Genomic DNA, 12,953 nt, shown 5'->3' with positions numbered 1-12,953 from the left:
TTGTTGGGACTAAAGTGTGCACAGATCATGAAATGCTTTCTAGTAAATATCCTCTGATTAACTTCTCAACTAACAAATTGCGGTACCAGGGTTGCAAAAAAACGAAACGTGGTGTATAACTAACCTGGGAAACAGGAAACCAGTTTAAGTATTGGCGACAGAGATGTTAGCTTTGGAAATGAGGAAAGTGCACTTGAAGCAACATTTTTATATAATTGTAAATGGAATCAACTTGTTCCAGAACTTCTGAAGAAAACAATTTAAGACATGCTCGACTAGGAGCATACACCCAAATTAGCTCGGAGTAATTCTAGAACGCATTATTGTAATAAAGAATTTTTTACTTGTCAGCCACGAAATTTGACGCCTCGTACTGCACAAAAGAACAAAGCGCAGAAGATGTGAGTTGGCCAGCAATGTGCCTTACCTGCCATTGCAAACATTCCAAGTGGAGTGCAGAGATCAGCTTACTTTTTTTCCAACAAACGTAAAGAAGACAGTCGATTTATTTTTCCTGTGTCCTCCATTTGAACCTAAAACTATAGCTTCTCTGAACTTCATAAAAAAGTTGTTACACTGATAAGTGCACCATTTGTTGAAAAAGATCTGCACACGGCGCCTGCATAATTGTAAGCTGTGTGGTAGTGGAGCTATAGAATCCGTTAAAAGTCATTTGAGCGGTTAGAAAAATTTTTCTCTCACCATCAAAGTGTTTATAATGCTGGAGACTTAAAATGGGCTTCGCAGTATGGTCTAGAAGAATACGCTGTAGTCTGTACTTTTGGCGCAGGCTGTATATCACATGCTAAAATGGCGTTTGGTTAGGATTAATTCTGAAACGCAACATGCAAGCCAGTACATGTAGTACAATGCTGCTGTTCCACACGGCAACCGTACATCCATCGATTTTCACCGGGACGATATGTAACGATAGCTGTATCATGCTTGTGGTGCATTATAATTCAGCACATAACCTATTCGTATTTTTCACCCTTCTTGATTTCGCCCATATGTTTAGAGCAAGGTGTCGGGCTTGTGCGCACAGCATACGTACAAAACCAGCGCTAGGAACAAGACGACGGACGAAAGGAAGAATAGGCACTTGGGCTGATTAACAACCGAAATTTTATTTCGGAGCATATATATATGCCTTGCTCCGAAATAAAATGTCACTTGTTATTCAGCGCATGTGTCTGTCCTTCCTTTCATCTGACGTCTTGTTCCCAGCGCTGTTCTTCTAGGAATGATTTCACCTCATGTTGAGAGGACATAGTAGTAGCGCTTAAAAAACAAGGACGGCAGGGTAGAGAAAGACAGCACAGGCGCTAGTGCTGTCTTTCTCTACCCTGTCGTCCTTGTTTTTTAAGCGCTACTACTATGTCCTCTCAATCTAAACACCAACTAGCCCAGCTGTCTGCCTTAAATCACCTCATGTTGTTGTCATTGTGGTCATAAATATTTGCTAAGAGATTTGTAAACAGAGGGCTGTATTCGTTCTGATGTCTCTAACTGCTTGTTATGTTTCTCTTTTTACAATGATTTTCACTCTGTTTACATTTGTTCTGTGTACTTATCGTTAAATGTATGGTGTCAATTAGTCCAGTTGGAAAGTTGGTCTCTGCCTTTTCTCCGAATTGTACTAGATTAAATCAATGAAGCACAAGTAAAAAAAAAACTTCAAAACCACGCTTTAGCAGATTTGGTATCTGTGCCTATTCAAAGCAATTCTTCAAGTACTGTGGGCGTGAGGAAAGAAAGTAGTGTTGTCTCGGGAACTATTACAAGCATGACTACTGTGCTGTTTGCCCATATTTGTATCATGAATCACTTCTGCGAAATCTGGTATGAGCTAATTGCTGTCATCTAACTGAAGTACTATATTGTAGAACCAGACAACACCCCCACACTTACGATAGCGAGATGACAAATGAGAGCCCGGCAGCGATTGATGCGAGGGAAAATATGCTTCCAGAGTATAACATTTTAGTGGCCGCTATAATGTCCCACATACACACGAAACTATCATAGTATAATCCTGTAAAGAAAGCTAACTGTGCAATATTAATGTTTTGCATTTCTCTGGAGATTATGTGGTCTGGAGATATCTCTCTGTATTCTTTGTTCCAGAGAAGCACGTCTTAACAATACTCTAATCTCTCAACTTGCTGCTAGTTCACAGGGAGCGCTTGTCCCACTTTTTTTTTGTGTCGCTGTCATGTTACATCTCGTGATTGAATGCAGAATGGATCAAGCCTCTAGTGGCAAGTGTTATACTGAAACAAGTTGCACTGAGCGATTTAGTCCCTAGTGTTGTAACGTTAACTTACTGTAACTTTGGCTCTCATCGTCTCCCGAGTGCAGCTAGAGGCTTTCTGCTTGCAAAGTTTTAAGACAATGTGAAGGATCATAATAATCAGTGTTTTCGATTGTTTTCCTGAACGCGCTGGTACAAGTGCCATTGGTTCAAAAACTATTGTTTTCGGGTGTTAATATGGATGCGGTTAGTTTCCCTGCAGTTCTCAGTGCTTCATGTGCCTCGCCATTGCAGGCCGCGTACTGTGTCCGTGCACAGTCATATGCACGTCGGAGTCTACCGGGACCGCCATCGCTGCTCCTCTGACACCAGAATGTGCGGTGACCACCCCCGATCGTCCTACATCAGACGTTACTGTGACTACCATCAGCGCTCCTGCTGCGTCGCTCTCCAATAGCGAAGAAGGTGGCGACCACGACTCTGTGCCTGGTGACAGGATTCATCTTTGTGCAGAGGAAGCTGGCCAGTGCTGCATTGAGCTCTATAGTAGTGTGGAAGAAGGCACAGACCGAGGAAAGGATCAGCCCGTTGAAGGTGAGAGCTATGTGTTTATATATAAGCAACACAGAAGCGTTGTGTAGAACAATGATTTTATTTTAAAAGCCCGACGCTTCGGAAACCGATCAACATTTTCTGCATGTGCGAAAAAAGTGATGGGCCGGTTGGGGGGAGGCGCAGGTTGTGGATGGGGAGTTTGAGTTATCATCAAAACTGAAGGCAATGTCTGAAACTTCTACTTCGTTCATGGAACACTGAGCAGAAATCTTAAAAGTTGAACCGAAAATTGCGCTCATAGCCTTTGCAGGAGATATTTGGTACTCATCACTGCGAGAATACAAAGAGAGGCCACACATGGTAGCCGTGGTAGTATTATCAGAACTACATTTTTTTCCTCATAATAAATGTTTTTATAATGAGTATCTGGCACAATGTTGCGCCGAATGTCCCGCCATCTCATGCAGTCGAAATGGAACCAGAACCGAGCCGGAAACAGACTGAAACGGTATTTCTAGCCTTCTCAGAAGAGACCTCGAAGCGGATCGAATTTGAAGAGTGCTTCATACTGGTTTGGGACACAATTCAGGACCAAATTTGGTGGAACACGCTATAAAGTTTCTGTGAAAGAAACTGCTATCAATGAAAGAATGCTTTACATCCCAAGAGCTGGAAAAGGTACTGATACATTGTTTTATTTCAGAAGACAACTGACGCGTGCCGTTTGATACATTTTGGTGGAGAGAATGTAACAGTGCTTAAGGCAGGAAAAATATTATGAGACATGTACTTGTGCTGACTAGAAACCAAATTATTTATTGCAATGGGTGAAGCAGCATATGAAGGAAACATGGCGATAAAAATATTAGGAAGAACTGGACAATCATGCAACAGGATAACCATTAAGCGTAACTGAATAAAAAATGCACATTCGTATGGGAAGGGAGCGATGAGGGGATGCAGATGCACGTGTTTGTTTTTTTGCATATTGGAGGCCCGGAAATGACCCCCGAGGTCTCGTCTTTAAACCAGTTCACATGTTTTGCACTCATCACTGTGTATAGCTGTGTGGTATCTGCACTACTTGTGCTCTGTATATTTGGCGTGCCCGCATGGTCGATCACTGAGGCCAGCATCCCGTATCACCGATGTAAACTGGCTGCATGAGGTCGGAATCTTGTGTGCCAAAGCAATGCTACAGTCAACGAACTATTTCTGATGCTTTTTTCCGAGACCCCTTTTTCTTCATTCTGCATTCACTCGTTTTGGACAGTCTACCTAGATTACTCCAGGTGGAAAATAGCAACCTTAAACCCGTTTACACTCAAAAGAAAACATTCAGCACGAGATACGAGTATGTGTGTTAATTCGGCACATGATTGAAAACCAGTAAATATCTAAAAAAAATATTTTCACCTCTGGACCATAGCACATGGCATCGGCAAAAAAAACGTATGCATTCTTTTTGTAAAAAACACCAGCGAAACATTCGCCGGTATTATCAGAAAGGAAGGGGTGCAAACAACACAGAAGCCGACTTCCACCATCAGACGCCTTCTCTTCAGCCCAAACCACCTTCCGGAAGAAAACCTCAAGGTGATGTATACAATATCTCTTGCATGAAGTGGTCGGCATCGCACATTTGCGAAACCAATTATTTCGTTGAAAGAATGAGGCAACGCGAAATGGATGCCAAATAGGAATCAAAGCATGGTGGCCAAATGCTACGAGGCATGCTTGTGACCACAGGACTGACTTCAACAGAACCATTGTGCTGGAAACATGGTTGCCCCTACGGAGGATGCTCTTACTTGAGTTATGGTCAATGCTCATATAACACACATGGAGGAATGTTCACCACTCCTCCAGAAGCCTTCTCCGCCTCTAACAACCACGACTTACGTTCAATAATCTGGCAGATGGCTACACAAGGCTTGAAGCCAAACTTCAACACGCCCGCTGTCACACCTCAAGAAAGAACCGAGTAGTTTTCGAAACGTCGTGTTATTTCATTTTTGGTCGGTATTGTTTTCCTGCTTAAATTCACACCCGCTTTGCTCACAGTCTTTTTCAGGTTTTGCAAGCCTTTGTGCATGTACGCTGTTTTCGGTCTGACTGGTTGGTGAGCATTTATACACTTGCTCTTTTCGATTCCGCATTAGACAAGCAGAGGCTCTCCTACGATCGATGCGGCCTTGCTAAGCATAGCGGAGTTCCTGCTTGCCGAATGCAGAATCCAAAGTAGCACGTGCATCATTGCTGACCAACCAGTCAAGAAGAAAACAGCGTGCATCCCTTACGTGCAGAAAGTGTCACACAACCTGAACAAGATTGCGAGAGGAGGGTCTTGTGGTTGCTGTTTTCCAGCCAGAATAAACTAGGTGGACAGTGCAAGGGAGTGAATGAAGAACAAAAACATGAAATACATTTGTCGCCATCGACTGCTAATTTCACAAGTTAACTGCGGTGCGCTGACGCAGTCTTTTAGCCACCGATGCCAGAGACTGTGCCACAAGTTTGAGTTGGGTGGCAGGAAAATTTCGAACTGCAATTTCCTTAGGAATAACTGCACCTTTCGCTGAAGGTCAAATCTTGATTTGCCAAGAAGGAACCATAAAATCAATGTGTAGTAAGAACAAAATTCGGAAGGAATTTATCCTTCACTTTCATGTCAGCACGGCTGTACACGTATTTCGGCACTACCCTCCAAGAAAAACACCGATGCCCTGTTGATTCCCTTTAGATAGCCGAAATTTGCACACATCTATTCCGCTTTTTTTGGCAGACCCAGTCTTTCCCAGCAAACCACATCAAGACTTTACTGGCTGTATGAGTGCAAGCTTGACTCCTTGGAGAACGGTCTTATTGCATCTTGTGGGGTGGTCCGCCGCATACTTCTGACGTGATCAGCTGAACATCAGAAAAGTGGTCACTCTCACTAGGGAGTGAAATTGTACTGGTTAAGAGTAACATGACAAATTGATCCTCTGACAAAGCTTTGCTATTCTATTCAAATCTTATTCCAGAGCTGTTCCAATTTCATTCGCATTCTGTTCCAATTCTTTTCTAGTTCAATATCAAATCCTTTTTCAGTTATATTCTCTTCTGTTTTAGTTGGTGTGGTTGTGTGTACTGAGACATACTGACTTTTACTGGTTAGCACTTGATATTTTTCCACCTTTGATGATGTAACAGCGTTCTGACCAATCGCGAGTTTTGTAACGCCGCTGATTTTTCTATACGTCGCCAGTTTTAATAGCTTAACTCCCTTGATTTTGCATGTCCATGTCATCCCGTCTGTATGCATAGCGATAGCTGCGAGAAGCGGTACAAACTTACCTTCCTGGGAGGAAAAGTTGTCTGCATGACCATAACTAATAAAAAAGAAGGTTCCTCTTTTCATTATGACCTCTGAAGCTCTTAAACAGGTTAACGAACTGAAACGTCTTGGCATATTTATCACTGAACACCTAAAAAGGCGCAAACACGTATCATATCTTACTAGCAAGGGCCTCTTGACATGATTTATTCTTTAACGCGGACAATAAGGCGCCATACACAACATTCCCAGCATAAAGATTGTTAAGCCTGACCGATGGTAGAGTGTGGCATAGCATCTTGGTTTTTGTGCACGGACACAAGCGTCGCAAAATTAAACATATAGCTCAAAGCACTTAGATTTTATTACAACAGATAGGACGTGTATGTTTAGCCTTCAAAACTCCTTGCTAGGGCTAGTCTCACTGAAGTTAACAAGTGTGCTTAGTTCTTACCGGTACAATTCCTGAACCAGCTCCTCAAAAGGCTGCTGATCGGTTTCGGTTTTATGCGGTTTAACGTCCCAAAGCAACTCAGGCTATGAGAGATGCCGCAGTGGAAGGCTCCGGATAATTTCTATCACCTAGGCTTGTTTAATGCGCACTGACATCGCATAGCACACGGGCCTCTAGCATTTCGTCTCCTTTGAAACGCAACCGCCACGGCAGGGATCGAACACGAGTCTAGGGCCAGCAGCTGTGCGCCATAACGAATGAGCCGCCTTGGTGGCTTGACAACCCTGTTAAGAATCGAGTTGCAAACATACAGGGTGTTTCACCTAAGATTTTACACAATTTTTTATAAAAGGGTTTTTGAGTTAGAAGGGTGCTTTTTGGCATAGCATTTTCAGCTGTGTAGTACATCAGAATACCGCAAAAATGTGCTAACTAACGAATGGTTAGATAGTATTTAATAGCTAACCTTTTAACAATTACTATTACGCTCCTAAACAAATGAGAGACGTGTAGCCCATCGTAAGTATAATATCCATATGAGTTTTAAGAATTTCAAAAAGGCACTTATTGTCATTGCTGTGACCCAACAAATTTTGGCTATTTCGATGAGTTATATGCATTGGAGAGGTTGCTTTGCATGAAAGCTTCTAGAAAGCACTTGTGTTTTGCACGATTCAGCCAAAATTTGTTGCGCCACAGCATCGAGGGTAACCGCATTTTCGAAATTCTAAAAACTGATATGGATATGACTTGTGTGTGGGCTGCATGTCTTAATAATAAAGATGCCTAAGAGTAATAGATAAAAAGTTAACTATGAAATATTGATTAACCAGCCTGCTAGTCAGCATGTCTTCGCTGTATTCGGATGTGCCAGACCCAGTTTTGTAAGCGTTACCGAAAAAAAGTAATTAAATACGTTACTCGTTACGCTAATAAAAAAAGAACGCGTTACCGCCCTACGTTACCTACAAAAAAAAGTAACGCGTTACCGTTACCATTACTGAAAAAAGTATCGCACGCTACTTTGCCGGTACTCCATGGCCATAAATTTTAATCAGCGAGTTTTCACTGCAAGAACTCAATATAACAATTTTATAAAGCTCGTATTTCGCATTATTCCAACTTCACAAGGAAAACATAGCTGAACTCAACAAATTTACAGTAATTCTGGTGTGCTTCTGCTTACGAAATTACGCAGTCCTACACCCGGTTGACTGCAATCCCTTTTTCTCTGCTGTACTACTGTATTCTTTCGACGGCTCTCTTGGGGCCGTCTTGAAGTAAACTGGCGACATTCCTTACTTTACTCAGAAGAGGGAAGTGCTTCCACAAAGAATGCGTGAGTGTCGTCTGGGAACGAGACCTGTTGGTTGGAAAACAAGGTTACGGAGAAACTGACTTACAGATTTCTGCAAATGGTCCATTGGTGGATCGGCATGCGTCCACTCTTTAGAGAGTTGTGTGTGTGAGCGCTTTGGGGGGTGAAGACAAGTGTGTGAATGCGTGTTCGAGTTTTTTTTTTAGTTGAATGCGTTGTCAAGAGCAGGTGTTTTCTGGCACGCATGCGAACCAAGGGTTGTCGAGAGCACCAGTAGGGTTTGTTTATTTGCAACATCATTTTCGGCGGTTTTTTTTTTCTGAAAGAGGGGCAGTGGGGGACAATTTAAATAAAAAGTAACTAGTACCGTGACATCTCACGTTACCGAAAAATGTTAACGTAAGTACGTTACCCGTTACAGTTCCGAAATGGTAACGAGTACGTTACTAAGTTACCGAAAAAAAAGAACACGTTACCGGTAACGCCGTTACTTGTAACGCGTTACCGACAACACTGGCCAGACCACTGAAAATGCTATATCTAAAAAAGCGATGTTCTAATGAAAAAAAAAATTAAAAATTGTATATAGTCTTAGGTGAAACACCTCGTGCACTGCTAACCACGTCGATATGTGATGGAAGTCAACAGTCACCAAAAGGTGGTGTTAACTGATGGTGTTTATCAGTCAGAGATTGATACGGCAATTATTTTGAAGAGAATTGATTAGAAAGTAGAAGATAAATTAACTACACGCCGCTGGTGGGATCTGAACTGATGACCTTCGAATTTCGCGTCCGGCGCTCTGCCAAATGAGCTGCTGTGATGGAAGCCCAATCTGCTGCTTTTGAGGGTACTTCTGCGCATTGTTACAGAATCTTGGGAGTGTTAACCAGTGCCACCCTCATACATAGCAGCAAATCATACGCTTGACAAACCCCTTAAATACTATTGGCTTTACAATGAGACTTTTCGTATCTCCTCTTTCTTAAACAAATTTTTCAACAGTGCCCATTGCCTGAAGGGAGTCATGACTCCACACATACCACCACACTTTCAACTAATCTTTCAAGGTTTGTTTATAAATAGAATCTTGTGCTGCTGCAGAGATCTATGCTGCCTAGTCCATTTATTTCAGTGTGCCACAGAAGTTTACTGTCTTATTATTCAACTCAATCCTCTTACCAAACATTTTTCGACTGCGTATTTCTATAGTCTCTAACCCGTCTGAAGCATCTTATCTGTAATTAGATAAATAAATACTTGCTAGGAAATCGAGGTGCGCTAGATGCTGCTGGTTATTTTTGACCAGTTCGGTGCCAAAGAGTACGAGCTTTGTATGGCAATCCAGTGTCTGGCTACTGCATTGGTCGATCATCTTTCACGGGACGAATTCAGCCCGAAACTGAAAGACCAGGAAATGGGAGCCACTCCCATGCACATGCTGTGTGCCGCAGTAGTCAAAGTCTGCGCTGTGGGGAGTGAGGATCTTTTTACCCAGTTTGCAGCTTTCTTATGGTGTTCGAAAGTCAGTGCACATCAGAAGGAGAGTAAAACACTTTGACCCTGCCTTCTGCCAATCCTTTTTTGTTACTGTGCAGTAACTGGGTAACTTATGTTCAATTCATATCCAGATATAATAGCTACTCCAAAAAAGGCTACATCTGTACATCAGTTTAGGCAAAGAGCACGTGCCTTATTGTGTCATTGATGTTCTGGTTTGTCTTTTTGTTTTGTTTTTATTAAATATTCCTATGTTTCTTCATGTCGCTATTAAGCAAAGTGCCATTTATTTCTCGCAGCTTGTGCATATGTATATTGCATGTAGAATTATATAATCATCTGATCTGATCGTGATTAGGATGTATGATTCGATATGCTATGTACTACTGCCTCTGCGGCGCCCGGCGAGGCCAAGACCTAGTCAGGAGACCAATAGTCTCCTTTTGTCTTGCCTCGTGGGCAATACTTGTATTGCCTAAAAAATGAATAAATAAAATAAAAAATAAATTCAATATTTCTCTCTTACCTACTGCAGGTGCGGAAGATAGTTGCAGCGAAGCTGTTTCCTTGGCACCCTTGGATTTCACATCAAGAGGGCTTTCTATAAGAAAGACGAAGAAAAGCAACAAGCGGAGGAGCCGTCCTGCTACTGGCTGGGACGGCGTGGATGCTCTGAAACGACGCAAGGCGGCAAAAGTCCTCCAGCAGGAGTTCCATTGCCGCTATTACCCTAAAGTGCTTAGCACAAATTCAAACTTGCTGAGACACCAGCGAACTCATACCGGAGAGAAGCCTTTCAAGTGCAGGTACTGCCCCAGGAGGTGTGCTGATCGAAGCAATCTCAGCCGTCATGAAGGGCTGCATCTTCGCGTTATGGCGCACAGCCGCTACTTACAGCGTGGAAGGGAAAGCAGTGCAGGTCTTCAGTCAGGAACAAAAGTACGCAGAAGGAAAAAGAAACAAACCACTCAGCGCCGAATCCAACATGCTGCCGACTCGGACGGCGGTGATGTTCAAAAGCAGTGTAGCACATCAACCAGTAGAAAACAGTTCTTCCAGTGCATCTACTGCTCTTATGAGAGCCGCTTTCCGGGGAATATGAAGCGACATGAGAGAACTCATACCGGGGAGAAGCCTTACAAGTGCACTATTTGCCACAAGCAGTTTGCTGATCCTAGCGGTTTCAACCGCCATAAGGCTTTGCACGAGAATTAGGACACGGAATCGTAACTCCCAGCCTGCTCGTTGTGGGATGTAATGACTAGAAGTTACGCATGTGATTTCGCTCGAATATCCAAGCCCCTTCTGTTCAATGTGGCTAGCGCCGGATCAGCTTACCGAACAGTTTGCTTTGGTCACACTGGCGCGAGATGTCTTGGAAGCTTAAGTTCATCGCGGCAGTTTTCTCACCCCCTTTTTTACGCACGAGTTTATACTGCAGGCCTCTGTTGAAATCTTCAAAAGGTGGCTGCATATGGCATGTGCTTGACTCAGCAAAAACTTTAGTTCAGTGAGAAAATAAAGTTTTCTTCTTCAGACTTCTCATTCCCTTTCTCACTGTAGAAAACGCATCACATTGCGTCTTCTCATGTTTATGCATTTTCATGAGACAATGAATGGTTGGTTAATCTAACATATGCTGGTTATTCGCGCTGAGATTGAGGTTGCTGTAATTAGCTATAGTTATGATTAGTGTTGCCCTTGTCCGCATACTTTGCTACGTACATCTGCATTAATACTGAAGTTAAAAATCGTGCTACTAGACCAATACAGGCTGTGCCCCACAGTCCATGAAATTTATCCACTAATAACAGCAGGCCTGTGTGCGTTTTTTTAGAAAAAAATTTATTGCGATAACACATGAAATATGAAAACTGATAGCTCCCTAGGTTAGTGTCTGATTAAATTCAAAAATTGCTAATAAGTTCAGCTGCAGAGGCTACGAGGGCGGCAGAATTATTGATAATATACACAAGAGTACTACTAGAATATTAAACGTTTACAAGATACATCTAACGAAATGCCAAAATATTGCACACTCCAAAACACATGAGCACATAAAAATGTCAAAAAATCAAAGCATATTTCACAAAGCAAGAGTTTCAGTGATAAGTTGTTTACACTTCTAGGCAATTTACAGGTCAGTTACAATTCCTCACTACTTTTACATACGTTAGCCATTTGTTCTATTTTGGCTCCAATGAACGACATGTAAGGCGTTCATCATATACACTGCTGCTACATTTTAGACTGTTAAAATTACAATTTGATGCTTGCCTTGTGCTACGAGAAGCTAAGGCAAATAGGGACAATAGAAGGGGAGAATTACTTTCCATTACTTCAACCAAAACGGGAGATTTTATATTGGTGCCAGGATAGAAACAAAAGCACATGAACTGCATATAAAAAATGTTGCTGCTGCAGTGGTCAATTTACAGGCTATTGTAGTCAATGCCGATTTTTAGAGGCGGAGTAATGGCGATAAGCAGGTTTTATACAGGGTGTTTCAAATTATTAATGCGAAAGCACGAACCCAGAGGTTCGGAGCCTAGCAAAATCATCTACGGTACGTCCATTAATTTAGCCTAGCGAGAGCGCTCCGTCCCGCGGCAGTGCCAGCTCATGAATCGTCGCGTCTCCTACGCGGCACTAATCCAGAGAGGTTTAGAGCCTAGCGAAATCGTCGAGTCCGAAAAGCTGTCCCAGCGCAAGCGTTCCATAATGCGGCACTACTGCGCAGTTTCAGAGCCCAGCACAATCATCTAGTGTATACCGGAGAAGCTGGCCTAGCGCGAGCACTCCCGCTCGACTGCCTGCAACTATTTTATCATTGGCGTCGTCGGATGGATGGAAGATTGGAGCGTCCATTTTGAAATAAGTTGGTGGCAGTTTCCACCATGCTCGGCTTTTTATTTTTAACTGTTTTGTAAGTTATCATTAAAATTCGTCATTTTCTTTAGTACGGATTCTTACATTTCTATCCTTACGTCACCTCATTGCTTTTCAGCCCCTGTCTTCCAACCGATTTTTGCTAACTTCCGCCGCAGATTTATTCACATGACCATTGTTATCTCTATACCCTAGGGCCCCAGGAGAGTGACTGTGCCTGCACCGACATCTCTTTTCATTTGATCCGGATCCATTTCAGTATAAGGTGTTCAAATGTACAGATATATCACACACAGCACAGGTGTTGTACAGATCTACCACACACAGCAGGGCGCCTTAGAAAGCTGCGCTTTCTAAGGCGCCCTGACATAGTTTCAAAGAGTAGGGCACTGCCTCTTCAGTTATCATTGAACAATTGCTTCCTGATCTGCCTTTTCCAGTATAGATACATTTCTACACTATGCTTCTTTTCCATTGAATTCATTTTTTACATTCCGCATTTTTAACCTGTCGTTTATGCACTTTCTCCATCCTCGTGGGCGGCATACTTACTGGTTAGTTTCCTAGTTCTCTTCCGCCATTGCGACCCAACGCTCTTTCTGTATAACTGTTGAAATATCCCAGCTGTTCACCTGTTATCGTCCAATTTCCTCAAGCGTTCTTC

At 42.6% G+C, this 12,953-nt stretch overlaps 1 protein-coding gene across 1 annotated transcript; it reads left to right on the top strand.

Annotated features, from left to right (window-relative positions):
• Positions 1–1,389: 1,389 nt before the first annotated feature.
• On the top strand, positions 1,390–10,938 carry LOC149327433 (uncharacterized). Its single transcript, XM_089563747.1, has 2 exons — positions 1,390–2,848; positions 9,936–10,938. The coding sequence occupies exons 1-2, from the start codon at positions 2,530–2,532 to the stop codon at positions 10,613–10,615; spliced, it is 999 nt and encodes a 332-aa protein (XP_089419873.1). The 5' UTR covers positions 1,390–2,529; the 3' UTR covers positions 10,616–10,938.
• The last annotated feature ends 2,015 nt before the right edge of the window (positions 10,939–12,953 follow it).

The sequence above is a fragment of the Amblyomma mixtum genome, chromosome 10, assembly GCF_055824585.1.
Source record: "Amblyomma mixtum isolate Tamu chromosome 10, ASM5582458v1, whole genome shotgun sequence".
Classification (NCBI taxonomy): Eukaryota; Metazoa; Arthropoda; class Arachnida; order Ixodida; family Ixodidae; genus Amblyomma; species Amblyomma mixtum.
This window is presented reverse-complemented; position numbering and strand designations above follow the sequence as displayed.